This window comes from Excalfactoria chinensis, unplaced genomic scaffold, assembly GCF_039878825.1.
Source record: "Excalfactoria chinensis isolate bCotChi1 unplaced genomic scaffold, bCotChi1.hap2 Scaffold_84, whole genome shotgun sequence".
Classification (NCBI taxonomy): Eukaryota; Metazoa; Chordata; class Aves; order Galliformes; family Phasianidae; genus Excalfactoria; species Excalfactoria chinensis.
In genome coordinates, this window is record NW_027315716.1 from 556,373 (window position 1) to 580,844 (window position 24,472).

The following is a 24,472-nucleotide window of genomic DNA, read 5'->3' on the forward strand; positions in this document are numbered from 1 at the left end:
TAGACTCCCCTCAGCGCCGTTTTGCTGGTGGGTGAGAGGAATGAAAGGAACGCCAGGACAGCAAGGGAGGGATGCGTGACAACAAGGGTGTGCGAATGTCCCCACCGAAGGAAGCAAAGAGAGCCGGCAGAAAGCGATGCTTCATTAGCGTCACTAAACACAGCCCCCATCGCTCCCCCGGGTGCGGATGTGCCATGAGAACGAGCTGTGAAACTGCCTGGCAGCCGGCTCGGGACGTGCTCGCTGTGGCAATTCCTGCCTTCCTGAGCCTGTGCGGAAGAGGCGAGAGCCTGGCTGGAAGGCATCCGGGCAGCCCCGCGGTGGCAGGAGGTGCACCAAGGCCGTCCTGCGGCCAGCTCCGGGCTGAGGGCGCTCGGCATCCTCTGCTCTCCGCGACTCCGAGGAGCCTGGCTACCTGCACCAGAGCTGGGAGCAGCCTGCTCCGCACCCAAGGTAGGTGCCCTTCGTGGCTCGTGCAGAGCAGCGCACGCTTCCTGCCCCCTGCCAGCAGCGCCGGGAGAGCAGCGGGGAGCGGCAGCGGACGGGGCGGAACCCGCACTGCCGTACCCCAGGCGGGACCCTGGTCCCGGCTCCAGCTCCCACTCAGCGCAGCAGGTTTGCTGGCCCGGACGAGCTGCAACCAGGGGAGCAGTTTATGCAGCCCGGGCTGAGCTCCGAGTGGCACGGGAACGGGCTCGGAGCTGGGACGGTGAGGAAGGGAGCAGAGGAGGTCAGCGTGCTCTGCTGCCCGGTTGGATCTCTGTAACACAGCGCAGCTGGGGCTGCAGTTCTTCCTCTGGGCCACGGGAGACGCGAGACGGCCTCGCTCTGCAGCTCTGCACGCGTGGCTTGATGCAAGCTTTAAACTCCACGATGCCTCCTTTGGAGTGTCTTCATGCCAAGCCTAAAAGGAGAGAATTTGCCCTCCCCCTGCTCCTCCTCCCCGGCAGTCCCCAGCTTCCCTGCGGGCAACATGTGCCTCTAGCGACCCTTGCAATGGCGTTGCCTTTTGTTTGCTGAGCGCTTGCCTGATGGCTCAGCCGGGGTTGTGCAAACCCCTCGCAAGGCTTTTGTTCAGGCTGTCCCGGCAGCTGCAGATGCCTTGAGCGCACAGCTGCGGGCCCTGAGCACGTTCAGCATCTGCAGCAGCTCCGGCACTGGGCTCTGGAACGAACAGGCGATGAGAAGCTGGCAGCCTGCGGGCTGAATGGAGCACGCGTTGAGAGCACGGCCGAGCAGCAGCAGGTGAGTAAAGCACAGCCCAGGCTGCCTTCTGCAAAGGGCACGCGCTGCTGAGAGCGTCCCCTGGCAGTGAGCGCAGTCTGCGTGCTCAGCTGGAGAGAGAGGGAGGAATGTATTTATTGATACCATGCAGGAATCACGGAGTGCTCTAACAGCGGCTTAACAAGGCTGTTGTAACCACGTGGCTGTTTACTGCCTTAATTGTTCTGTTTAGCACTGCTACTATTCGATAAGTTGCCTTATGGTTCAGATGTTTTGTTGATTTATTTACGTGTTTAAGTAAGCCGTCCTATTGATTTGAGAAGTGTGTGCCATCCAGCTGACTCCTCGCCGTTTTCTTACCCGAGGAATGTGAGTCATCATCACTTTTATTTTAGGTAACATCAGCAGGAGGTGGTTTAGAGAACGCCATCAGTCGCCTTCACAAAGTATTTTCCCAACCCTTTTTTGAGGGCTGGGTTGATTTCATCAAGCCCAAGGCTGCTTCCATTCCTGAGAGGATATACAGACATCTGCCAGAGGATTGAATCCGTTTGCCACCAGGTGTTCCCCTCACTGATCTGTAGAGGCAGCTGCCATCTGCGCTGAGGCTCGCTGTGTTTGTGTGTTGGGGGCTGCATTCACGGTGCTCTGCCATGAACCAGGTGCTGTTCTGCACCTCCTGCTGGATGGTTGGATGGCCGTACCGTTTTCTAACAGTATTTCTGCTACTCTTTCCTGGGTAGCCGTCCCCTTTAGGAGTGCTTGCAGGCAATCCAAAGATTCCCCAGTTGGCACAGGCTGTCCTTGTTGTATGTCCTCAACTTCCTTCACCACTCAGACCTCCAATCAAACTCCCCTTTCCCATTCCTCGTCTATCACTGTTCAGTTTCCTTAGCTGCAGCTAAGGTAGAAAATAAGCCGTCATTCTGCTGCCTCTGTTTGCCTTAACAGTACAGAGGCAGTGCCGTTAATTAGTGCTATTAGTGCAATTTCACATCTGTTTGGAGCCAAACCATAGAGGTGGAGGATGTGTGTCCTAAAGGATTGTAGGCGACTCCGGCACAACTTCACCGCGTAGCGCAGCAGAAATATTGTGGATTATCAGTCGCTTTTGATTCTGGGAGGACCGGTGCAGTTCTCCTTTGCTTCATATGTCACTTCCAAACCTGACACAATGCTGATAACCCCTTTCCCCTTTTGTGTCCTTTTACTGCTCCCTGTGACCTCTGCTTGCTGCTCAACTACAGCAGTTGCCACGAGAACATTCACAGAAGAATTTGGGATGCGCTTCATGTCTCTTGTCATCGGTTTGTTTCCCTTCTTGCTACCCTGCAGACTTTGCCCGTTGGTCACAGGTGGATCCAAACGCAGCATAACTCTCCTAAGGGAGAAGCAGGACGATATTTGTTGATATAATACGGATATGGTGTAGAGATTTAACGGTGACTCAACAGGATCGGAGGTGGCTGGATACACTTGGTTATTTACTGCATGGAGGGTAGGGTTACACACACACCTACTGGAGGCCCTCCCATTGAGTCACGAGGCTCAGAGTAGTTCCCCTTCCTTTCTCATGGCTTCAGACCACAGAGGTAAGGAGCTAGGATGTGGCTGGATCCTTTCCTAGTCCCAAGCTTGGTCAAGGCATTGTGTGGAAGGAATCATACGTGCACGGTCCCTCTAAGACAGAACCTTAGAGAACACATGAAAGCTCCAAAGTAACCACGGGTGTCTTACGGAAGATCTGCACTGAGAAGGAGTCTTGATGTCAAGCTGCAAGGGATCTCAGTGCAGGTGTGAGCTGCGGAGACAGCCCTGCTGGAGGGCAGGTCCTGCAGAGCTGGAGGGGCACTTGGGCTGCTCCCCGTTTTGGGGTACGATGACTGCCTGCTTGCTGTGCTTTGTCTTAAGTCCCCGGCTCAGTCTCAGCTGTTGAACCAAGTGTCAGCTACCAGTTGTTTCAGCCTACCAGTTTGAGACAGCTTTGTGACGGTTCATCTCTTTGAGCCAGACTGTTTCCAGTGCTGCAGCTCATTGTCTTCCTCTGCAAGGCCAGGCAGTGCCCTGCAGAAGGGCTGAGCTGGGACTGGGACTGCTGCATTCCCTCACAGCTCCCCTGCCATTTCTCTTCTCCCTGCAGGCTCCAGTTCAACTTCTGCCTTCCAGCCGTGATCATCCCAGCCTGCAGGAGAGCAGCAAATGGCCGCAGCACATCCAGCTGAGGTAGGGGGTGAGGAAGCAGGCCGGAGAGGCCAAGGGGCCAGGGATGTGAATGAAGGGGAAGAGGGAGGTGCCCTCAGCCAGCGTATGTGTGTGCTGGGGACAGAGATGCAGCTGGGATGGGAGGTTGTGTCCTGTGCGAGCTGCTTGCCTGGGCCTTGGCTGTTCCCAGCAAGGAGCCTCTTTGCTTGCAGGAGCCTGTGAGCTTTGCGGAGGTGGCCGTGTATTTCAGCAGGGAGGAGTGGGCGCTGCTGGACCCTGCGCAGCGAGCGCTCTACCGGGACGTGATGCTGGAGACGTACCAGTGCGTGGCCTCGCTGGGTGAGAGCTTGGCTGCCTTTCCTCCTCGTTAGGGCACCTTTGGCTGTGCAGAATGAGCCTCTGCAAGCCGGGCCTTGAATAATCGCCATGCAGCTACATATTGACTAACACCACAGTGCCAGCAGGAAAGGAGATACTGAGAAGCGTGAGTTTCAGAAGGGATTAGTATGCACGGCACTCTGATCAAAGCCGCAGAGTCAGTGCTGGCAAGCAGGCATCAGCCAGGGGGAGAAAACCAGCCCCTGTGTTGTGTGTTGCATGGTGCCACCAGCTCCAGCTCACAGATGACTCCCTGGTTACTGCTACGGAACTGAGGATTTTCCATGCAATTGCCATCAACATTTTGATGCCTGGACCAGTGGTAGATTGTAAGAAAATAAATAAGCTGTTGTCAAGTTAATTTGAAAGAACAAATATCCCTTCACAATGTTCAGAGATGTCAAAGCATTCTTTGCTCCAAGGGAAGCTGTAGGCGCGGTGTCATTCAGGCCCAAACGGTGGTTTCTCCCTGGGGAGGGACACACAGTGGAGCTGTTGAACAGGCACTGTGCCAGCATGAGGTTAATGCTCTCTTGTTCCCTGTTTCTCTCTCCCTGAAGCTCCACTTCCAGCCCCCAAACCCGTGTTGATCTCCCTGCTTGAAGCAGGGGAAGAGCCCTGGATCCCAGATGTGCGTAGCCCTGAGGCCGTGCCAGGAGACCTCATCCCAGGTGAGGTGGTGGAGGGAAGGGGAACGCTGGGGCTGTAAGAGCCTTCTCTGCCTGTGTCTTATTTTGGGCACCGTGTGCTATTGCTGCATTTCCTCTGCCATCCAGCAGCCGATGGGATCAAAAATACAGAGGAGGTGCTGCAGAGAAGTCGCGTAGCAGAAATACAGCGGGGTCGCATCTCTGTGGAAGAAATCAGAAGGGATGCCCAGGAAGGCCTGCAGCAAGGTCAGGGTGAGCACATCAAGAAACCCCTGGGAATGACATTGAGGAACACAGTGGACTTCAGCGTAGGTCCAAAGCAGCCTGAGGAAACCAGGAGCGAGGATGCGTGCCGGATGAAAAAGCAGAATCCGTGCGCTGAGTGTGAGAAAAGCTTTAAAATGGATTCCAGCATCACTAACCAGCAGTGCACGCACTCAGCAAAGAGGCAATACGAGATCTTTGATTCTGCAGAGAGCAAGAAATGGAGCCTCCGGCCCACTGGGCAGCAGTGCATGTACACAGGAGAGAGAGCCTTCGAGTGCTCTGATTGTGGAAAGAAATTCATGGACAGTGGGAGCCTCGCTTCCCACCAGCGTATCCACAGCAGAGAGAGACTGTACGAGTGCCCTGAGTGTGGGAAGAGCTTGAAAGATAGTTCTAAACTCAAAAGACACCAACGTGTCCACACAGGAGAGCGACCATATAAGTGCCTTGAGTGTGGGAAGAGCTTCAAAAACAGTTCCAGCCTCACCATCCACCATCGCGTCCACACAGGAGAGAGACCATTTGAGTGCACTGAGTGTGGGAAGAGCTACAAAAGCAGCTCTGAATTGAAGTCACACCAGCGCGTCCACACAGGAGTGAAACCATATCAGTGCTCTGAGTGTGAGAAGAGCTTCAAAAGCGGTTCTGATTTGAAGCACCACCAGCGCATCCATACAGGAGAGAAACCCTTTCAGTGTCCGGAGTGTGGGAAGAGCTTCAAAAACAGTTCCAGCCTCACCATCCACCATCGCGTCCACACAGGAGAGAAACCATTTAAGTGCACTGAGTGTGGGAAGAGCTTCAAAAGCAGCTCTGAATTGAAGCCGCACCAGCGCGTCCACACAGGAGTGAAACCATATCAGTGCTCTGAGTGTGAGAAGAGCTTCAAAAGCAGCTCTGAATTGAAGTTGCACCAGCGCGTCCATACAGTAGAGAAACCCTTTCAGTGTCCTGAGTGTGGGAAGAGCTTCAAAGGCATCTCTGATTTGAAGCGCCACCAGCGCATCCATACAGGAGAGAAACCCTTTCAGTGTCCTGAGTGTGGGAAGAGCTTCAAAAGGAGGTGGGAATTGAAGCTGCACCAGCGCGTCCACACAGGAGAGCGACCCTATAAGTGTCCTGCGTGTGAGAAGAGCTTCAAAAGCAGCTATGAATTGAAATTGCACCAGAATGTCCACTCAGGAGACAGACCCTTTCAATGTCCCGAGTGTGGGAAGAGCTTCAAAAGGAGGCGGGTACTGAAGATGCACAAGCAGATCCACACAGGAGAGAGACCATGTAAGCGTACCGAGTGTGGGAAGAACTGCAGGAGCGGGGGGACCCTCACAAAACTCCAGCAGTTCCACGCAGGAGAGAGACCCTGCAAGTGCTCCGACTGTGGGAAGAGCTTCAAATGCAGAACCCACCTCACCATTCACCAGCGCATCCACACAGGAGAGAAACCATTTAAGTGCACTGAGTGTGGGAAGAGCTTCAAAAGCACCTATGAACTGAAGATGCACCAGCGCGTCCACACAGGAGTGAAACCATATCAGTGCTCTGAGTGTGAGAAGAGCTTCAAAGGCATTTCTGATTTGAAGCGCCACCAGTGGGTCCATATAGCAGAGAAACCATATAAGTGTCCTGAGTGTGGGAAGAGCTTCAAAAGGCGATGTGAACTGAAGATGCACCAACGCATCCACACAGGAGAGCGACCCTATAAGTGTCCTGAATGTGGGAAGAGCTTCAAAAGGAATTCTGTTTTGAAGCACCACCAGCTCATCCACACAGGAGAGAGGCCATATAAGTGTCCTGAGTGTGGGAAGGGCTTTAAAAGGCGTTCTGAGCTGACGCTGCATCAGAGCATCCACACGAAAAAGAGACCCTATGAGTGTCCAGAGTGTGGGAAGAGCTTCAAAAGCGGTTCTGATTTGAAGCGCCACCAGCGCATCCATACAGGAGAGAAACCCTTTCAGTGTCCGGAGTGTGGGAAGAGCTTCAAAAGGAGGTGGGAATTGAAGCTGCACCAGCGTATGCACAAAGGAGAGAGACCATAGCTTCTGTCTGGTGGAACATTTTGGCCAGGCCTGCATGCAGGGAGATGCCTGGGAAGTTGTCTTTTCTCTTCCTCAGAGAATCCCATCTGCTGCGGTATCAGAATGTCTGCAGCAGTGAGTTCACATGGCAGGAAGCCTTGAGTGTGAGAAGGGCTTTGTGCCGAGCAGAGAGCTCCTCTGCACTCCCAGAAGACCTTCATGCAGAGCTCAGTCCTCATTAAACATTGCAGTCCACAGGACAGGTAGCTCCTGGGAGTACGTCTCCTGCAGGAAGACTTTCTCTCAGGGCTGGTGCCTCATTTCTCATGGGAAAACCCCCAGCAGAGGGACCCTCAGGATGCTGGAGAGCCCAGGGATGCGGGAGACCAATGCTTCTCCCCACTCAGGAATAGTTTGCAAAGGAGACGGCATCACCGACACCATCTGTAGAAGGGACTTAACCCAGGAGCTTCAGCTGGCCTTTCCTTGCTGCCCAAAGCAGTTCTCTCACCATGCCAGCTTTCCACTTCTGCTCTTCCCAGCAGCCACTTTTTGATGCCATTTCCTAATGGAGAAGCGGTTGTGCAGGGCTGTGCTGTGTGTCTGTGTGCACGTGTTGCTCTCAGTTATTTCTGAGTGCACTGATGAGGCTGAGAAAAGGGTCAGCAGAGCAGTAACGTGGCCCTTGGAGGTTTTCTGAGTGGAAAGGGAAGGGGGTGAATAAAGTAGCTGAGCTGTTCTGGAGCTTTCTGTAGTCTTGTTTTTGCTCTTAAAATAAATGTCAGCGTGTGGAATGAGGAGAGGGAAAGGTGCAAGCAGGGTTTGGTTTTGGTGCCCTCTCCAGCCCACTGCTTGCTTCTGGAGAAGGCATTTCTTCCACACAACCCTATCATCCTCCCTAGCTGTGCTACACATCGGTTTTACTGCTCTTCCTTTAATCGGTTGCTCAGAGCAGCTGTCCGGTTCAACCAACACAAGTGTCCACCCAGCAGACGACGGTGCCCTCTGTGTCCCACGTGAGCTCTGCATGGAGCTTACGGTCGGCAGTGATGTGGTTGAGAGTCTCTGGGCATGGATTAAGGGACAAGGGAAGTAAAGAGGGAGCCTACTATAAGCCACCCAGTGAGGAGGATGATACCAATTAATTATTCTTTAAGGAACTAAGGAATGTGTCTGGAACAGCATCACTTGCCCTAGGCACTGTAGTCCATTGGTCACTTGTTAAGAGGCATCTTGTAAGAGTACAGGTAAGTACAATGTGTTGCAAGTCAAGCAGTGGGGCAGAAGTCCAGCTCCTCTGAGCAGAGAATTTTGTCCCAGTTTGCAAGTAGAGCAAGAAAGAAGAACTTTGTGATTACTACCCTTTTGTCTTGCTCCAATTTATAGGAGAGAGGCAAGGTTCTTTGATATATGGATACCCGGCGTGAGATTAAGAAAGAACGGTTCCAATGTTGGTCTGACCAGTTCATTACAAGTCCTGGCCGTTTAGGGAGATGGGAAAGGGAAGGAAGGAAATATGGGGCAGGGAGTCTGTAGAGAGCAAAAGAGAGAGTCACCACCGTGGGCCAATAGAGGTACACAGCCAGGAAGCTCCACAGCAAGCCGGCCTCAGGGGGTTCTTCCAAGAGGATTTCCCCTCGGTGATTTCTCCGCCAAGGCTGTCTTTGGGAGTTTGTCTGCAAAGACCCCAGTTTAGGGACGGCCTTTTATCCCCCATTGCTGTGGGTTTTCTTCTTCTTCTTTTCTCTCAGCTTAGTGTGACATTCCTGGCCCAACAGATGTGCCAGCAGGGAGTGTTGCCTCTGTTGTCCTGCACAAGCATTGTCGCCTTTTGCAGTGCTCTGCTCCATCAAGCAGCACCCCTGAAAAAGGCTGCTTGTCCCGCTTCTGCTTATCTGTGCATTGACAAGCAGAGGCACTGCGGCACTGTGACAGCCACCATTCACCCCCCTAGGTAATTCAGTCAGACTCTTATCACTAGAACGGCCTCACCAAGCAAGATTGGAGACCACAAAGAAAAACGGGTTTGTCTTTCGCACCACCCGGTGGCTCAAAGGATGATTGAAATTGATGCACAAATGGCCGCTCAGGTGGTGAGGGAAGAAGAAAGAAAAACAAAAGGTAAGCATAAGGGAAAAGGGATGGGTGGCAAGGGGGAGTTAAATGTTCATCAGTTGAAGCTATAAAGTACACGGAGGATTTATGTTGAATAAAACACGGGATGACACAAAGTACAAATGTCTGAGTTACAACAGCACACAACACCGACTTGTCAGACAGCAGCCCGTGGTTCTGCAGGAGTGGTGACAAAATATTACAGAGCAAACAAAGGGTAGGGAACGATCCAGTGAGGGTTGATTTTACATTCCTTTTTCGGGGTGTCCTTTGCCTTCCAAGAATATTTGCTATGGGATTTCATTAAGGTTAGGGAAGCTGGCCTCAGGGGAGCTGAGTCAGTTGACACAGGCTGGCCAGAGAGAGAAGTGTTTCTCTGGCTTATCAGCAACTGGATGGGGACTCACAGGGGCAACTGGCAAGAGTGAGGCCTTGGGACAGAAGGTGTTGAATCAAGGATCTTCTCCTTTTGTTGTGAGCTTTCTAATACCTCCACCCCTCATTGCCATCCACCCACCTCCCGCTCATCTGGGGGAGGGGGCGAAGGCATCAGTTTTCCTTGAGCTTCCATCAAATCTCATGGAACTTCCTTTTGCCAGCCCATTATCCAGAGACAATGACATTTTTGATCAATATTTCACGTAGCTGTACTTGCTGGCAATGAGACCCTTCCAGTCCCATTGAGCTTTGGGCTGGGTAGCCCAGGGGCAAGGCTGACTGCTGCAAGCCTCACTCCCCTTGGCTCAGATTTACTGGTGAATGAAATCACCAGCCCATATTTTCTCCCACAGTTCATTAACTTGTGGGCAACCTCCCCCCATGTCCGTACTTTGTATCCTGACTGCAGATGGTTGGATGTTACAGTTCCTTCTAACACTGCCCGGGTTCTTTCTCCCTGAGACACAGCCTGTATCTTCCCTGGCAGTTGTACGCCCATGGGTTTCAGCGATTCTGGAAGCCCCCTGATTAAAGGAGTCATCCTCTCAGGATCAACAGGCAACAGGTGATTCATGATGTGGCTGCAGCTTTCTGTCGTGCATCATTTGGAGACAGGCAGCCTTTTGAACACTTTCCACTAATTGATCAGCTGTCCCAGTAATAACAAGAGGGTCTCCCCTTTCTAAAGTGTTAAGACCACCTGCCCAATAGGCATCCCTCTGTGTTAAGGACCAAGGAGCATCTTTAACTACTGTTGCCAGTTGTTATAAATACTCCTGGTCCCCAATAACCTTCAGCTTCCTTTTCAGCTAACGCTATTTGGTCTCCACCAGTGAGACTGACCCTCCATACATACTGTGCCTTTGGAGAGCGACCAAAATCTCTTTTTAATTTTGCTAACTCAGTGGCAGAGAAGGGAATTTCTTTAACATTCATTTGAGGGTCCAGATCCTGGCTGTGATCAAATGCATCTTCAGTTTTTATCAAAGGACACAATTGAGTTGGCGAGTCCTCTAATTTGTCAAGCCTGGACTTTATTTCTTCCAATCCTTCTAGAGGATGGATTTTTTTCTTGAGGCAAGTTATGAACGACAGCGTTGCTGCTATCCGTACACGTTAACAGCTCCTTAAAAGCCATTTCCAACAAAACTGAATTATGTTTTTCTCTTTGTAATTGTTCCTCAAGGTTCACCACTTGATCCTGCAGAGTTTTTACCAACTCTTGTATTGCTTTTGGAGAAACCTACATACAGATGCCACTTTGACTCTGCCCTGTATTTCCCAGTTTATCCCACAGTTCCCACTGTGTCCAATAGAACCACCTCTGCCCTGTTGTCATGGTGTTGTTATGTTGCTGTCAATATTCCACATCATAACATCATGTGCAGTGTGGATCATTAAAAGGTTCATATTCCAGTTCTGTGGAATAACAACATCCCGAGTACTCAGCTCTCGGAGGAGAACTACATATCCCAGAGGATGTCGTGGCCAGAGAGAAGTCACGGGAGGAGGACATCTATAATCTCGCTCCCAGGATGGAGCTTTCTCTCTCTCTCAGGCTCTCGGACAGTGGGAAGCGTTCCAGCCGTGTCGCCTAGAGTTCACAGTAGGCCTCTCGGTTTTCGGGGACTGTGTCTCTCTGTTTTGTTCGATTTATTGGCCTCAATCATATTGTATTATATTGTGTTATCTTGTATTCCGATATCATATTTAGTAAAATAAGTTTTTCCTCCTTAGATTGCTGCCACTGTTCTCTTTTCCCATTCCCCTTTTTCCCTTCCTTTTCCGGGCTGGGGTCCCTATGGGGCAGCTGCCCTCTGTCACAGGCACAGGTAAATCTAGGTAACCATGACACAGCATCACCCCAGTGTCACTACAACACAGCCCCAGTGTCACCCCAACATCACCCCAGCGTCACCCCAACGTCAGCCCAACATCAACCCAGCAGCATCACCCCAAACATCACCCCAGCATCACCCTAACACAGCCCCAATGTCACCCCAACATCACCCACATGTCACCCTAACACAGACCCAATATCACCCCAACATCACCCCCATGTCACCCTAACACAGCCTCAATGTCACCCCATCAACCCCATGTCACCCTAACACAGACCCAATATCACCCCAACATTACCCCCATGTCACCCTAACACAACCTCAATGTCACCCCAACATCACCCCCATGTCACCCTAACACAGCCCCAATGTCACCCCAACATCACCCCCATGTCACCCTAACACAGACCCAATATCACCCCAATGTCACCCCAGCATCACCCCAACACAGCCCCAATATCACCCCTGTGTTACCACAATACCACCCCAATGTCACACCAATGTCACCCCAGCATCACCCCAACGTCATTCCAACACAGCCCCAATGTCACCCAAACGTCACTCCCTTCAGTCACCTCCCAGTGAGCAGCACCCCAGCCTTAGACCAACAATGTCAGTACTCAGCACTGGGGGGCCCCAGGGGGAAGTGGGGGCTCTGAGGGATGCAGGGGGGCTTTGGTAGCACTGGGAGGTTCTGAGTGCTCTGAGGGGCACTGGGGGCAATGGAGGGCACTGAGGGGCACTGGGGGGCAGTGGACTTCATTGTGGGCCTCTGAGGGGCACTGGGGGGCAGTGGAGGGTATTGGGAGGCTCTGAGGGGCACTGATGGGCATTGGAGAATATTGGGGGACTCTGAGGAGCACTGGGGAGCAGTAGAGGACACAGGGAAGCTCTGAGGAGCACTGGGGACAGTGGAGGGCATTGGGGGGCTCTGAGGGGCACTGAGGAGCAATGGAGGACACTGGGGAGGGCTCTGAGGGTCACTGGGGAGCTCTGAGGGGCACTGGGGGCAATGGAGGGCATTGGGGTCTCTGAGGAGCACTGGGGTGCAGTGGAGGGCATTGAGGGGCTCTCAATATCTTATCATAGGATCATAGGATGGCCTGCATTGAGGAGCACTGTAATGATCATCTCGTTTCAACTGGTGCAGCTGGAGGCCATTCCTTCTCATCCTATCACTGTTATGCAAGAGAAGAGACTGACCCCCAGCTCACCACGGCCTCCCTTTGGAAGTTATAGGGAGCAATAAGGTCTCCCCTGAGCCTTTTTTGTAGTGAGGGGCCCAACAATGAACACAGCACTGGAGCTGCAGCTGTGGATCTCATTTGGCACTGGGGTGCACCCTTTTGCTAAAGGGGTTCAACCTTTGGCCCTTTTGAAAGGGCTTCACCCTTTTATTTCTTGGGGTTATGCAGTTTGCTGTAGGGCTGACCCATTTGGCCTCGGGGTTCTGCTTTTAGTTTCCATTTCTCCCCATTTTCCATCTCTATCCCCCTCCAGGGCTCCATAGCAGAGACACTTTATCTTTGCTGCAGCCTTCATGGATAAACTGCAGTGGGCAGAAGAGATGCATGCAGACAAAGCAGCAGGCATCTGAGTGCAGAGGGATGCTGCCCATCCCATTTCTCTTCCTATCTACGTCTGCTCTCACTCTGTGCTTTTCAAGGGGTGGATCTTTTCCCACCTCCTGAGCCTCCCCTGCTCAGCAAAGAGTCACAACCACCAAACTGAGGGGAATAATAGGTATGTATTTATTGAGGGCTTTCTTAACAACCAATTGGAGGTAACATTGGCTAATGGGCTAATTACAATGAGATGCCGTTAGCATAGGCCACGGCTGCTTTGATGAGTCAAAGAATGAAAGAAGACCAAGAGAAAAGACGGAAAGCAGGGAAGGAGGGACAGAGAGGCAGCAAAGCGAGGCGGTTCAGCGCCCGTAGATCCAGCCACGTCCTGCTGTCGGGTGCGGATCTTCCGTCTGATGGGCCGTCGGAGGTTTGTTCTTCAGCTGACAGCGACTCCCGATGACAGTCCAGACTGATTTCCAACAAGTCCAACGTGGTGGCACTCAGCCGCCTGCCAGCACTGCCCCACTGCTGTGCCTGGGGGCAGGAGCACAGGACAGGCCCCCTCCGTGGGGACAGAGCCCTGTCCCCTGCCCCAGCACGCAGCCCCGAGCTGGGAGGGGTTATTGAGCTGGGCGGTCAGATGGGCAGCAGCCCATCACAGACCACACGCAGGGTCCTGCTTGCAAAGTACGCCACGGAAGCGTACATTGGCTGGGGCAGCACCCGCAGCAGGAGCCGATAGAGCAGCTCCTGGTCATAGTGCCGGGCGTAAAATAGGGCAAAGCCCAGCACGGCAACGAGCAGCAGCTGGAGGCAGACCAAGATGAGGCAGATGGTCCTGTGGGGCAAAAGAGGGGTCCTGGCCATCAGCCCACTGATGGGAGCCCGGCTGCTGTCGGTTGGGCACAGGGCAAGGAGGGGAGACTCACTGCATCCAGAAGGAGAGCCCACGTCTCCTGGCCCGCTCCTTCTTCTCCTGTAGGTGAAGATGGGGCAGGGATGGTGGTCAGGGCCTGCTGCGCAGCAGGGCTTCATGCAGGACTCGGGAGCCCAGCAGCACAACAGTCCCCAGGGAGACCACTGTTGGATGGGGTGAGGGTGCCGTGTGTTCTGCCCCTTACCAGCTGTGCCTCCACCAGCTCTGGCAGCACAGCCCCAGGCACGCGCTCTACCTCCAGCTCCATCTGATGCTGCCGCCTGTGGGCAACAAGGCTTGGTTGGAAGCTGCCGGTCTCTGTCACCGCGGGGGCTCCCCAGCAGCGTGTGCCCACCCCAGGGCTGGGACGGGGCCGCTCTGCCACACCATGCAGGAAGCAGAGCCCCATCCCCAGCAGCGCTGCAGTCCCATTGCTGCCCCAGGTGTGTCAGAGACCCCCGTGTGCAGGCGTGGGGTGCAGGGTCCCATGGGTGGCTCCCATGCACTCACCAGGCACCCTCCAGCTCCAGCTCCTCCCGCTCCTCTCGCAGGCGCTGTTTCTCCCGGCGCAGCACCTGGCAGACAAAAGGCTGAGCTCCATGTCCACAACACGGGGGTGGGCAGCCCCGCTCCCCTCGCCCCTCCACACTACCTCCATCTCCTCGCTCCCAGCCTTCAGCTGCTCCTCCAGCTGGGCAATGAGCTGCTTCTCCTGCAAGACAACGGCTGTCATGAGGGCTGGCCGCCTTGGGTCCCACGGACCCGAGGGATGGGGACCGAGGTCCTCCTGCACAGCCAGAGGCGTGAGGATGCCGAGCTGTGAGGACGAGCCCTCACTGCCCCCTACCTGCTCCAGCTCCTCCTTACGGGCAGCCGTTCTTTCAGCCCGTATTTGCTGGGCGTCCTGTGGGAAAGAGAAGAGCAGCGGCCGTCAGGGCACCGGCGCTCCCACGGGGCTCCGTCCCCTCCTGCCTCCTCCATCGGGGCAAGCAGGGCCTGCAGGGCTGGAGCTGCAGACCCACACGAGGGCACTTCTCCCACCCCACCGCACCCCACACAGCAGCATCTGCTCACCTTCAGCAAAGACGCCCTGGCCGCGGCCGTGCGCTTCTCCATCATCCGCTCGTGAGCCTGTGCGAGGGGAAAGGAGCGGCGTTGGCACCCGGCTCTCTGCTGCCATGCCGTGGGCAGGGTGCCCTCCAGCCGGCAGCTCGGCCCTTCTGTGCCCGTCCACCCAGAGCTCACCTGCTCCAGCTGCTGCAGCAGCTCCACGCGCTGCAGAGCTGTTAATGTTCCGCTGGCAAACTGGGCCCGCATTGCTGCACCACTGGCACAGCTGCTCGCAGGACCTGCACCGCCTGCAGAATGGGGCCGGCAGGTTCGGCGCTGACCCACTGCCCCTGCCCCACCCCGGGGGGGCTTCTGTGAGGTCAGCGCGACATTGTGACGTCACCAGCACAGGAGGGTCCTGGGAGGTCACAGGAACAGAAGACGGTTTGTGCTGGAAGAGTCCTTGAAGGTCATAAAGAACCAGAGAATGGTTTGTGTTTGGGATGGCATGCGCTCCTTGGGAGGCTCCTTGATGATCAAAGAAGCGTGGATCGGCTTGTGTTGGAAGGGTCCTGGATGGTCACAGGACCGTAGGATGGCGTGGGTTGGGGTGTTCCTTAATGATGATAGAAGTAGTGAAGGGTTTGTGGGGGAGGCTGTGGGGCAGCAGATGAGGACCTGAAGGATACCTCAGCTGGGCTGATGGGTCACCAGGAAGGGAACAATTCTGTTCACAAGGTGTGTGGGAAGAGCTTTGTCTGGAGCTCAACCCTCAGTAGACCCCAGTAGACCCCTCAGTAGACCTCAGTAGACCCCAGGGGACCCCTCAGTTGATTCCAGTAGACCTCTATGTAGACCCCTCAGTAGACCCCTATGTTGACCCTAGTGGACCCCTATGTAGACCCCTCTGTACACCCCAGTAGACCCCTCAGTACACCCCAGTAGTCCCCTATGTTGACCCCAGTAGACCCCTCAGTAGACCCCTCAGTAAACCCCAACAGACCCCTCAGTTAACCTCAGTACACCCCTCAGTAGACCTGGGAGTGCCTTGACAGCAGGAAGAGCTCCATCCAGAGCTCATTGCACACCTGGGGGTCCACGTGAGGAACTCTATAAAGGTGCCAGCCTGTATGTAAGAGCTTTTTGGATACAGCTGGAACCTGTTGAGGTACCAGAGGGTCTGCACTTGGGTGAAGCCCTATCCGTGCCTGCAGCAGCTCTGAGCTGACATGGCAGGAAGCCTTAGAAATGCCCTCGAGTGTGAGAAGGGCTTTGTGCAGAGTGCAGAGCTCCTCACACGTAGGAAGAAACTGATGTGGTCAACCACAGCTCCTACCTGATCAAGCACCAGGGGATCCACTCAGGGCAGAGACCCTAGAAATGCCCGCATTGCAGGAAGAGCTTCATCTGGAGCTCCATCCTCATTAACCATCGCCCAGTCCATGTGTTGTTATTGGCCCTGCAAGTGTCCCTGGTTGCAGGAAGAGTTTCTCTCAGGGCTGGCAGCTCATTTCTCATGGGAGAACCCCAGTGCAGAGAGACCCTCAGGATGCTGGAGAGCCCAGGGATGAGGGAGACCCCAACCCTTCTCCCCACACAGGAAGAGTCTGCAAAGGAGATGGCATCGCTGGCACCCTCTGCAGAGGGGACTTAACCCGGGAGCTTCAGCTGGCCTTTCCTTGCTGCCCAAAGCAGTTCTCTCACCATGCCTGCTTTCCTCTCCTGCTCTTTTTGATGCCATTTCCTAATGGAGAAGCAGACACGTAGGGCTGTGCTGTGTGTCTGTGTGCACGTGTTGCTCTCAGTCATTTCTGAGTGCGCTGATGGGTCCCAGAGAAGGGTCAGCAGAGCAGTAACGTGGCTCTTGGAGGTTGGCTGAGAATCATCTGTGGTGGAAAGGGAAGGGGGTGAATAAAGTAGCCAAGTTGTTCTAGAGCTTTCTTTCTTCGCTGTAGTCTTGGTTTTTTGCTCTTAAAATCAGTGTCAGCATGTGGAATGACGAGAGGGGAAGGTGCAAGCAGGGTTTGGTTTTGGTGCCAACCCCAGCCCACTGCTTGCTTCCGGGAAAGGCCTTTCTTCTACACAAGCCTATCATCCTTCCTAAGCGTGCTGCACTTTGGTTCTACTGCTCTTCCTGAATGCTTTAACCAGGAGCTCAGAGCAGCTGTGAGACACCAAGCCTTGGCTGCCACCAGTAAAACTACTAAGCTTTCTCTCTTCCTTAACGCACCATCCATTACAGCTTGAAAGAGCAGCGGCCTGATGTACCCTACCAGATAACAAGCTGCCAACCAGAGGGTCAGGGACAAGGTTCGGTGTTAGAGGTAGGTTTAAGCTTAGAATTAGGGCTGAGGGCTAGCACTGATGGTTAGATTTAGTGCTAGGTGCAGTGCTCGCACGTGAGTTAGTGTTAGGGCGAGGGATGTGATAAGGGTTGGTGTTTAGGGGAAAGAGCTTGAGTTTAGCTTGAAGTTTAGGACAGGAAAGGGTGAAGGTTGTACTTTAAGATACTTTAGGTATACTTTAGGGGGTTCAAGTTATGGGTTAGGAGTTAGGGATCGAGTTAAGGTTAGATTACAGATTGTTATATGGGTTAGAGTCAGCGCTAGGCACCAATTCCCAGCTTCCTTACATGGAGAAAAGCTACGTGAAGACACGGACAGATATAGTTAATGGACAGCAGAGGAAAGCAAGAGGCATAGTTCTGTAAAAGTAGATTTTACCAAGTCCAAATTATATCCACTGAATCATAGAAACACTTGTGTTGGAAAGATGAGAAAGATGATCTAGTTCCAACCCCCCTGCTCTGGGCAGGGTTGCCAACCACAAGACCAGACAGCCCAGGAACACGTCAAGCCTGGCCTTGAATACCTTCAGTGATGGGACATCCACCCATTCTCAGGGCAGGCTATTCCAGTGCCTCAGCACACTCTGCATGAAGGATCTCTTCATAACCTCCGACATAAACCTCCCCTCTTTCACTTTAAATCCATTTCCCTATCACTACCTGTGTAACAAGTCAGTCTCTCTCCTGCCTTTCAAGGAAGTTCCTATCAAGTACTGCAAGACTGCAATGAGGTCTTTCTGGAGCGTTCCTTCTCCAAGCTAAACAATCCCAACTTCAACATCTTTCATCAGCCCTCTGATTATCTTTGTTGGTGCTCCAACAGGTCCATGTTTTCCCTGTGCTGGCTTTGCCAGGCCTGGGCACAGTGTACCAGATGGAGCCTTCAAAAGGCAGAGTAGGGGGGTGCAATCAGCTCCCTCTCACTGCTGGATACCCCTCTGTTGGTGAAGGCCAGGTTACCATTGGTCATCCAGGCTCCAAGAGCACAGTGCAGGCTCATGGCCAGCTCTTCATCCACCAGTGTCCTCAGTTGAATCCACTTTCCACAATGGAGAACCTCTGAGCAATAGAAAATATCTTCTCATTGTGTCAAACACAGATTTCCAGAGCCCCAAAACACTCACTGCCCACGTCCTTCTTGGCTGCTATTTCATCTCAGACACGATGAAGCTGTTGTGCTGTTGTGATCCCTGTTGTGGCTATTCCACATCAGAACATCATTCAGAGCAGTGGCAGTTAAAGAGTTCGTGTCCTGGTTCCGTGTTACTGCCACTGGGGGCAGTTTGGGTTCCCGGAGGGTCACGGACTGACATCTTGGGGTAACCCCGTGACAGAAGCATATGCTGAAATCACAAGCTGCCTAGAAAGAAGGAGGGAAAGGAACACAGTGAAAGGATTTGAGGGGAACAAAAGAAGCATAAGGAGTTAGAAAACATTAAAGATGCATTGAAGAATGAAACACACTAAAGGAAAACAACAGAGCACAAGCTTAGAGTGGGATACATTAGGAGTCACCTGGGGAGAGAGATGGAATCAATGAATCTTTACTGCTGTGTAATCTGCAAATGCACTGATGACACAATTGAGAACATCCAGAAGAGTTAGGCTACGTTGTGTGGTTTTAAGAGGAATAGATGGTGCCTACACTTATCCTGGGCTCACTACAAGCCTCTACAAAGAGCAACCTCCCAAAGAGATCCTTTCCCAATGATAATCAGCTCTAAAATGGGATCTAGGAGAGGTGGAGCCAGGCTCCACCCCTTTTGCTAGCACAGGAGATTACCTTCACCTGTACTCCTAGGCTTATTGCTTGCCTCAGGTGGTTAATCAGAGGTTCAGGCTGTGATTCAGCAGTTCCCATACAAGTAAAAAACACCCTTAATAAGTTTCCAAATGGCATCCTTCAGTGCCTGGTTCCGCACGCTGTAGATGAGGGGGTTCACTGCTGGAGGCACCACGGAGTACAGAACCGCCACCAACACATCCATGGCTGAGGAGGAGGTGGATTGGGGCTTCAGATAGGTAAAGAAGCCAGTGCTGATAAAGAGGGAGACCACGGCCAGGTGAGGGAGGCACGTGGAAAAGGCTTTGTGCCGTCCCTGCACAGAGGGCATCCTCAGCACGGCCCTGAAGATCTGCACGTAAGAAAGCAGAATGAACACAAAACACCCAAAAAACAAAGATGCACTGAGTGTCATGAGGCCGAGATTCCTGAGGTAGGGGTACGAACAAGAGAGCTTGAGAATGTGTGGCATCTCACAGAAGAACTGGTCCACAGCGTTGCCTCGGCAGAGAGGCAGTGAAAATGTATTGGCAGTGTACAGCAGGGAATGGAGAACCCCAGTGCCCCAGGCAGCTGCTGCCATGATGGCACAAGTTCTGCCATCCAGGAGGGTCCCGTAGTGCAGGGGCTTGCAGATGGCAACGTAGCGGTCATAGGACATGATGGCGAGAAGGAAAAATTCAGCTGACAGAAAGAATGAAAACACAAAGAGCTGTGCAGCACACGCAGTGTAGGAGATGGCCCTGGTGTCCCAGAGGGCGTTGGCCATGGCTTTGGGGACAGTGGTGGAGATGCTGCCCAGGTCGAGGAGAGCCAGGTTGAGGAGGAAGAAGTACATGGGGGTGTGTAGGCGGTGGTCGCAGGCTACGGCTGTGCTGATAAGGCCATTGCCCAGGAGGGCAGCCAGGTAGATGCCCAGGAAGAGCCAGAAGTTCAGGAGCTGCAGCTGCCGTGTGTCTCCCATTGGCAGCAGGAGGAACTCGCTGATGGAGCTGCTGTTGGACATCTGCCGCTCCTGGACATGGGGAATCATCCCAGGAGAAAAAAAGGCAAGTTAGGTGAGAGTTCTCTTGGCACAAACCTGTACCGTTCCTTGGTGACCTTCCTCCTGCTGAGTAATCCAATCCTTTTCTTTCTCTGAGGGAAATGTTGGTTCAGATCCACAGCCTAAGATTGTTTTCATGAGTTGGAATAGGGATGGAAGAGGAAAGTAGGAGAGGCCTCTGCCCGTGGGCTCTGGAGAAGGCGATCCTGAGCCACCCAGGTGGGTACACTGTAAAGTGGCAGGAGTGCTCAGTTTTATTTGTAGAATGTGACGTCTCTCTTAGCATCTCTCCACATCATCTCCATGGGCTGATGCTCATTCTGTCCATCGAGCCAGGAAAGGCTGATGGAACATAAGGATGCTGCTCACAAACCTACTCATCTCCAAAGCTACAGCACAGCAGTCTCAGTGCTGTGTCAATATATACAGCTTGTCTCCCATTTCTCTGGTCATCCCTACCCTAACGGTAGGAAAATGAACAAAAGGCAGGAATTCCCATGTTTGGTCCTCTTTCTTGTAAAGTCCCCTCTGCAACACCCCGAGCATGCAGTGCAGCTGTGAGCCTCCAGCCTATGCAGCACCCTGAGCAGCAAAAGGCCCCTGTGCTGCTGGGGGTCTACTTCCCCTTCCCCACATCTCCCTACAGCTGCCTGAGCAACTCTCCGGGCAGGCTGAGTGCTGAGCCTGGCTGGCGGCTGAGTCCTTGCCCTGGCACAGTGACCTGGGATGCAGGGATCCTGGCTCTGCAGGACATATTTACACTTCCATAGGGACAGGATTCAGCTAAATCCATTCAGGCATCTTATCCTGAGGTTGTAGTCCTGGCTCCTGGAGGGGATTCAGCTCCCTCCCATGCCTCCCACACACCCAGCCAGACCAGCACTGACCACACATCTGGCCACAAGCAACTGGCCCCCTGCAACCCTCCTCTTGCACAGCCTTCTTTCTCCTCCATTGGCATTCATTCCCATCTTTGCCTGTTGCAGTCACTCTCCAGTTATCAGCTCTCACTGACTACATTTCCCTCTTGGATCCCCAGTGCTACCCCCGTGCTGGCTGTACCTCCCTCTCCCTGACGGAGCTGCCATCTGTGTCACACGGGTTGTGCTGCACTCGGTGACATCTCGGTGTCTGGTGTAAGACAAAATACCCTTAAATAGGACATCTCCTTTTTTGTTTCAAGCGATCCTTGAAACCTTCATCTGCAACACAGAGACCTCCCTAAGGAGCAGTTCAGGCCTGGAAGACTTGAGGGAAATGACTTGTTAGGTCTTTCTGCACTGTAATGAGCCCCACAGCGTATGTGGTGTCCATGAACTTTGGGGACCGAGGGAAGACTGCTGTAAGCAAATGATGGAGGTGCAGTCAAAATGCTGTCCAGAAATGTTAGAGAGTGTTGGAGCTGTAATTGGTCCCTGTGGGGCCATTACCAACAAAGCCTCCCCACAGCTGTGTTAGAGCAGATAATTGGAGGCTGTGATTACAGGCAGGCCTTCATCTTTTTTGCTTAGCACCACTACTGTGGGGAAGTGGGCTACAAACTTCAGTTCAAGATGATGAGCACAGCACCAATAGATGGTAGCCTGACAGTCACACCTGGTTTGACTGTGATGTTGTTGGCTATTCTCAGTTGGCAAAGCATGAAGAGAAGTTTGTTACTGTCAGACTTTAGCTCTTTCTACTGCCACTATTGATGGAGGGTAGTAAGGGACACCAGAAACTCCTTGAATAACTTCTCATTTTGCAGTTTTTCATATACAGTCAGTTGGCCATGAAAACCACGGAGCCCATTGGCTGTGTGCTACACCACGTCAGTTTCTAGGAAGCTGGTGAAACATTAGGGCAAGTGATTCTCTTCTTGAGATACTCCTTTAAAGAATTAAGAATAATATGTATTGTTGTCCAGGCTGAGCTGCTTACAGTAGACTCCCACAGTGACATCCACTTTATTTCCTTGTCCCTTACACAGAGGCTTTCAACCATGTCATTGCTAACTGTAAGCTCCATTCTATCCAGCCCACCACATACAGCACCCCTATTCCATCTTACCTGCCCTGCATCTCTGGCCTGGAGAGCCCAGAGCCACCCATCACACACAGCACACCCCTCACAGGACCACGTCTCATGCTGACGGTGGTGAAGCACACAGGGCCTCCAACTTTGGGTGCCAATGTGAAAAACCAATAAGGCATAACAGCCTCGCACATGGGCACCTGGGGGGCTGCTTGTTCCCTTGGGAGCTCTTGTTTGTGGCTGTGTGGAAAAAGGGCCTTTCCTCTTGGGAGGAGTATAGGAGTGTTGTCAGGGCCTGCAGAGAAGCAAAGACGAAGGATAAATCTCACATGGAGCTGAAGATGGTGAATGAGATAAAGGATAATGAGACGATCTTCCTACTGGTTTTAATTTCTCTTTGGTTTTCCTCTTTTTCTCTGAAAGCTGTTAGTAACTCAAGCCTTATGTGGTATTTGAATAAAGCATATGGCTTAGACAGATACGATTGTGAGAGGGCCAACGCATACAGGAGAAGCATTTTGTAGAAATCTCCTAAAGAAGCTGATTTTTTATTTCACTTGTGTATGAGGGTCGTTTCACCTTCATGTAACTGGGGGGACTGTGAATCTGGTTGTCTCTGCCCCAATTCATGGGCAGGACGTGACCGCGTTGAACGAACTAGAGAAGGAACGTGGCTGGTAAAGGGCCATAGAAGTGATTCTTTCAGCACAACCTGTCAGGTCATCCCTCGCCTGCGATAGTTGTGCTGTGGTGCCAGAGACCTCCATCAGGACTGTGTGATCAGTCCTTGCTGTTGTGTCATGAGCAACAACTGGTGAGACTGCAGAACCATCAAAGTAAGGCAGTGCCAGGGTGAGTGCCAGTGCAGGAGTCGAGGTGAGTGTCTGCAGCACGCAGGGAAAAGGAAGCCAGTGTAGGACTGCTTAGAACAGCCTTGGGTGGAGATGGCAAGAGCGCTGGCAAGGCTGGAGGGCCCCAGCAGGAAACCAAGCTCTTTGTCCTCTTTGCTGCAGCAGTTGTGTCTGCCTCCACCCCTTCCTAGACCTCATTTAAGGGTAATCTCTTGCTGGAGATCCCTGCCTACCTGAGGCTCTCCAGAGGCAGGCAGCTCTGCTGCATTTGGGCTTGTTCTCATTTGCTGTATCCAAAGACTTTGCCCCCCTGCTGTTATCATCTCAGCATAGTATTACAACAAGCATAGGCTGCACAAGGACTGCCATTGTGAATGTGGTTTATTAGCTAAAAATTTAGCAAGTATTACCCTGCTCTAATATCATTTCATATTATTTTTCCAGCAGTAAGAGGAAATCAAGAAATCACTTCAGAAGCACATGAAAAAACAGTGTGAATCGATGGTCTCTCATGGAAAAGAGTGTTCCAATGGTGTCTACCCAACTAGTGCTATGATAACATTTTTTCTCCTTTCTTACATCACACACCTCCCAAGCTCCGAGCCATGCGGTAGGCAGGATGTTGGGTGTACACACTGGACTTGGTGATACAGCACCAGATTATGTCTTCTGGAGTAATTGATTTGAAAAGTATGGAAAGTGTTTGCCATCCTTACTCAGATCACATACTATCCTACTCTGCAAGAAACCCTGAGAAGAATTTATAGGATTATTCAATGAGCGAGGTACTATTCATGGTGAGTAAACGTGGTAGAATGAACTTGTTACTGATTACGAGCAGCTTTCCCTCACTTACGCTGCTGTAAATTTAAATTAACTCCACTCAGTCGACGGCGAATAACTGATATAAAAACAGAGTAAGAGGAGAATTAGTCTGTAAGTATGTCTAGAATGAATAAACAGCAAAAAATTGCTGGCGTGTAGAACTCCCCCTTGAAGCTTAGCTGCAAGGTTACTTTTATAACTGATATTTTCATTCTTGGAGGGGCTGCACTGCTGCTCAAAAAGGAGGTCTATACTGAGCTGCTACGTGCTAAAAACACCCATGGTTTGCAGAATCCCACTGAGTTTGGGACAGTCCTTGGGCACAGCCCAGCAAGCGAGGGCAAGCAGCTCTCCTGTGCAGTGCCCTGCTGTGCGCTGCTGGCTTGCAGCTGTTTTTTCACTGGAGGATGCTGGGCTGACACAGGAGGGGAGTGATTTGAACACTGCCTCCCCTTCCTCACAACCAATTCAGCAGATGCTTTATAAGAGCAAACAGAAGCTCTTGTCTTCAGCTGGGAGGTGTCTGCTCCTTCCTGGCTCCCCAGAGCAAGCGTTGCATTCAATTATATTTGTATGGCAGTTCCCACTGTGGGGTTTGGAACTGGCCAATGCCTCTAATTACCAACACAAAGCTATTACAATAGTAATAAATATTAAATATAATCTGCAGAGATCTCAGGATGCCTTTCTGGTGGCATATTTTTTATGCTCATGACTGTATCTCCTGGATGTCGTTTAATTTTAGCTCTGCCTTTTAGATTTTGAGAACAAAAAACCTGCCTTCCTCCCTCTGTGATGCTGACCACAGACCCTGCTCTCACCTGAACTCTGGCCGTGGCTTTTCCTGCCCCACTTAACCCCCTCCCCTCCCTTCCCCCAAGCAGTGGGTTGGGTAGGGTGCTATCACCTCTGGAACTTGCAGATTAAAAGGCAAAAAATTGACA

General features: G+C 52.4%; 2 protein-coding genes across 5 annotated transcripts; one reads left to right on the forward strand and one right to left on the reverse strand.

The window, feature by feature from the left end:
• Positions 1 to 20: 20 nt before the first annotated feature.
• Positions 21 to 7,445, forward strand: LOC140265302 (uncharacterized). 4 transcript variants are annotated; one of them, XM_072361220.1, is made up of 6 exons: positions 21 to 453; positions 1,147 to 1,245; positions 3,365 to 3,447; positions 3,639 to 3,765; positions 4,365 to 4,475; positions 4,581 to 7,445. In XM_072361220.1, the coding sequence occupies exons 3-6, from the start codon at positions 3,424 to 3,426 to the stop codon at positions 6,755 to 6,757; spliced, it is 2,439 nt and encodes an 812-aa protein (XP_072217321.1). In that variant the 5' UTR covers positions 21 to 453; positions 1,147 to 1,245; positions 3,365 to 3,423; the 3' UTR covers positions 6,758 to 7,445. The 4 variants fall into 4 exon arrangements, with proteins under 4 accessions (XP_072217321.1, XP_072217319.1, XP_072217322.1 ...); XM_072361218.1 differs by having other exon boundaries at positions 21 to 1,245; XM_072361221.1 differs by having other exon boundaries at positions 21 to 1,245; positions 4,584 to 7,445.
• An 11,413-nt stretch (positions 7,446 to 18,858) lies between these two features.
• LOC140265298 (olfactory receptor 14A16-like) lies at positions 18,859 to 19,800 on the reverse strand. The gene has a single exon (XM_072361208.1). It carries the CDS (start codon positions 19,798 to 19,800, stop codon positions 18,859 to 18,861), a length of 942 nt encoding a protein of 313 aa, XP_072217309.1.
• Positions 19,801 to 24,472: the final 4,672 nt, after the last annotated feature.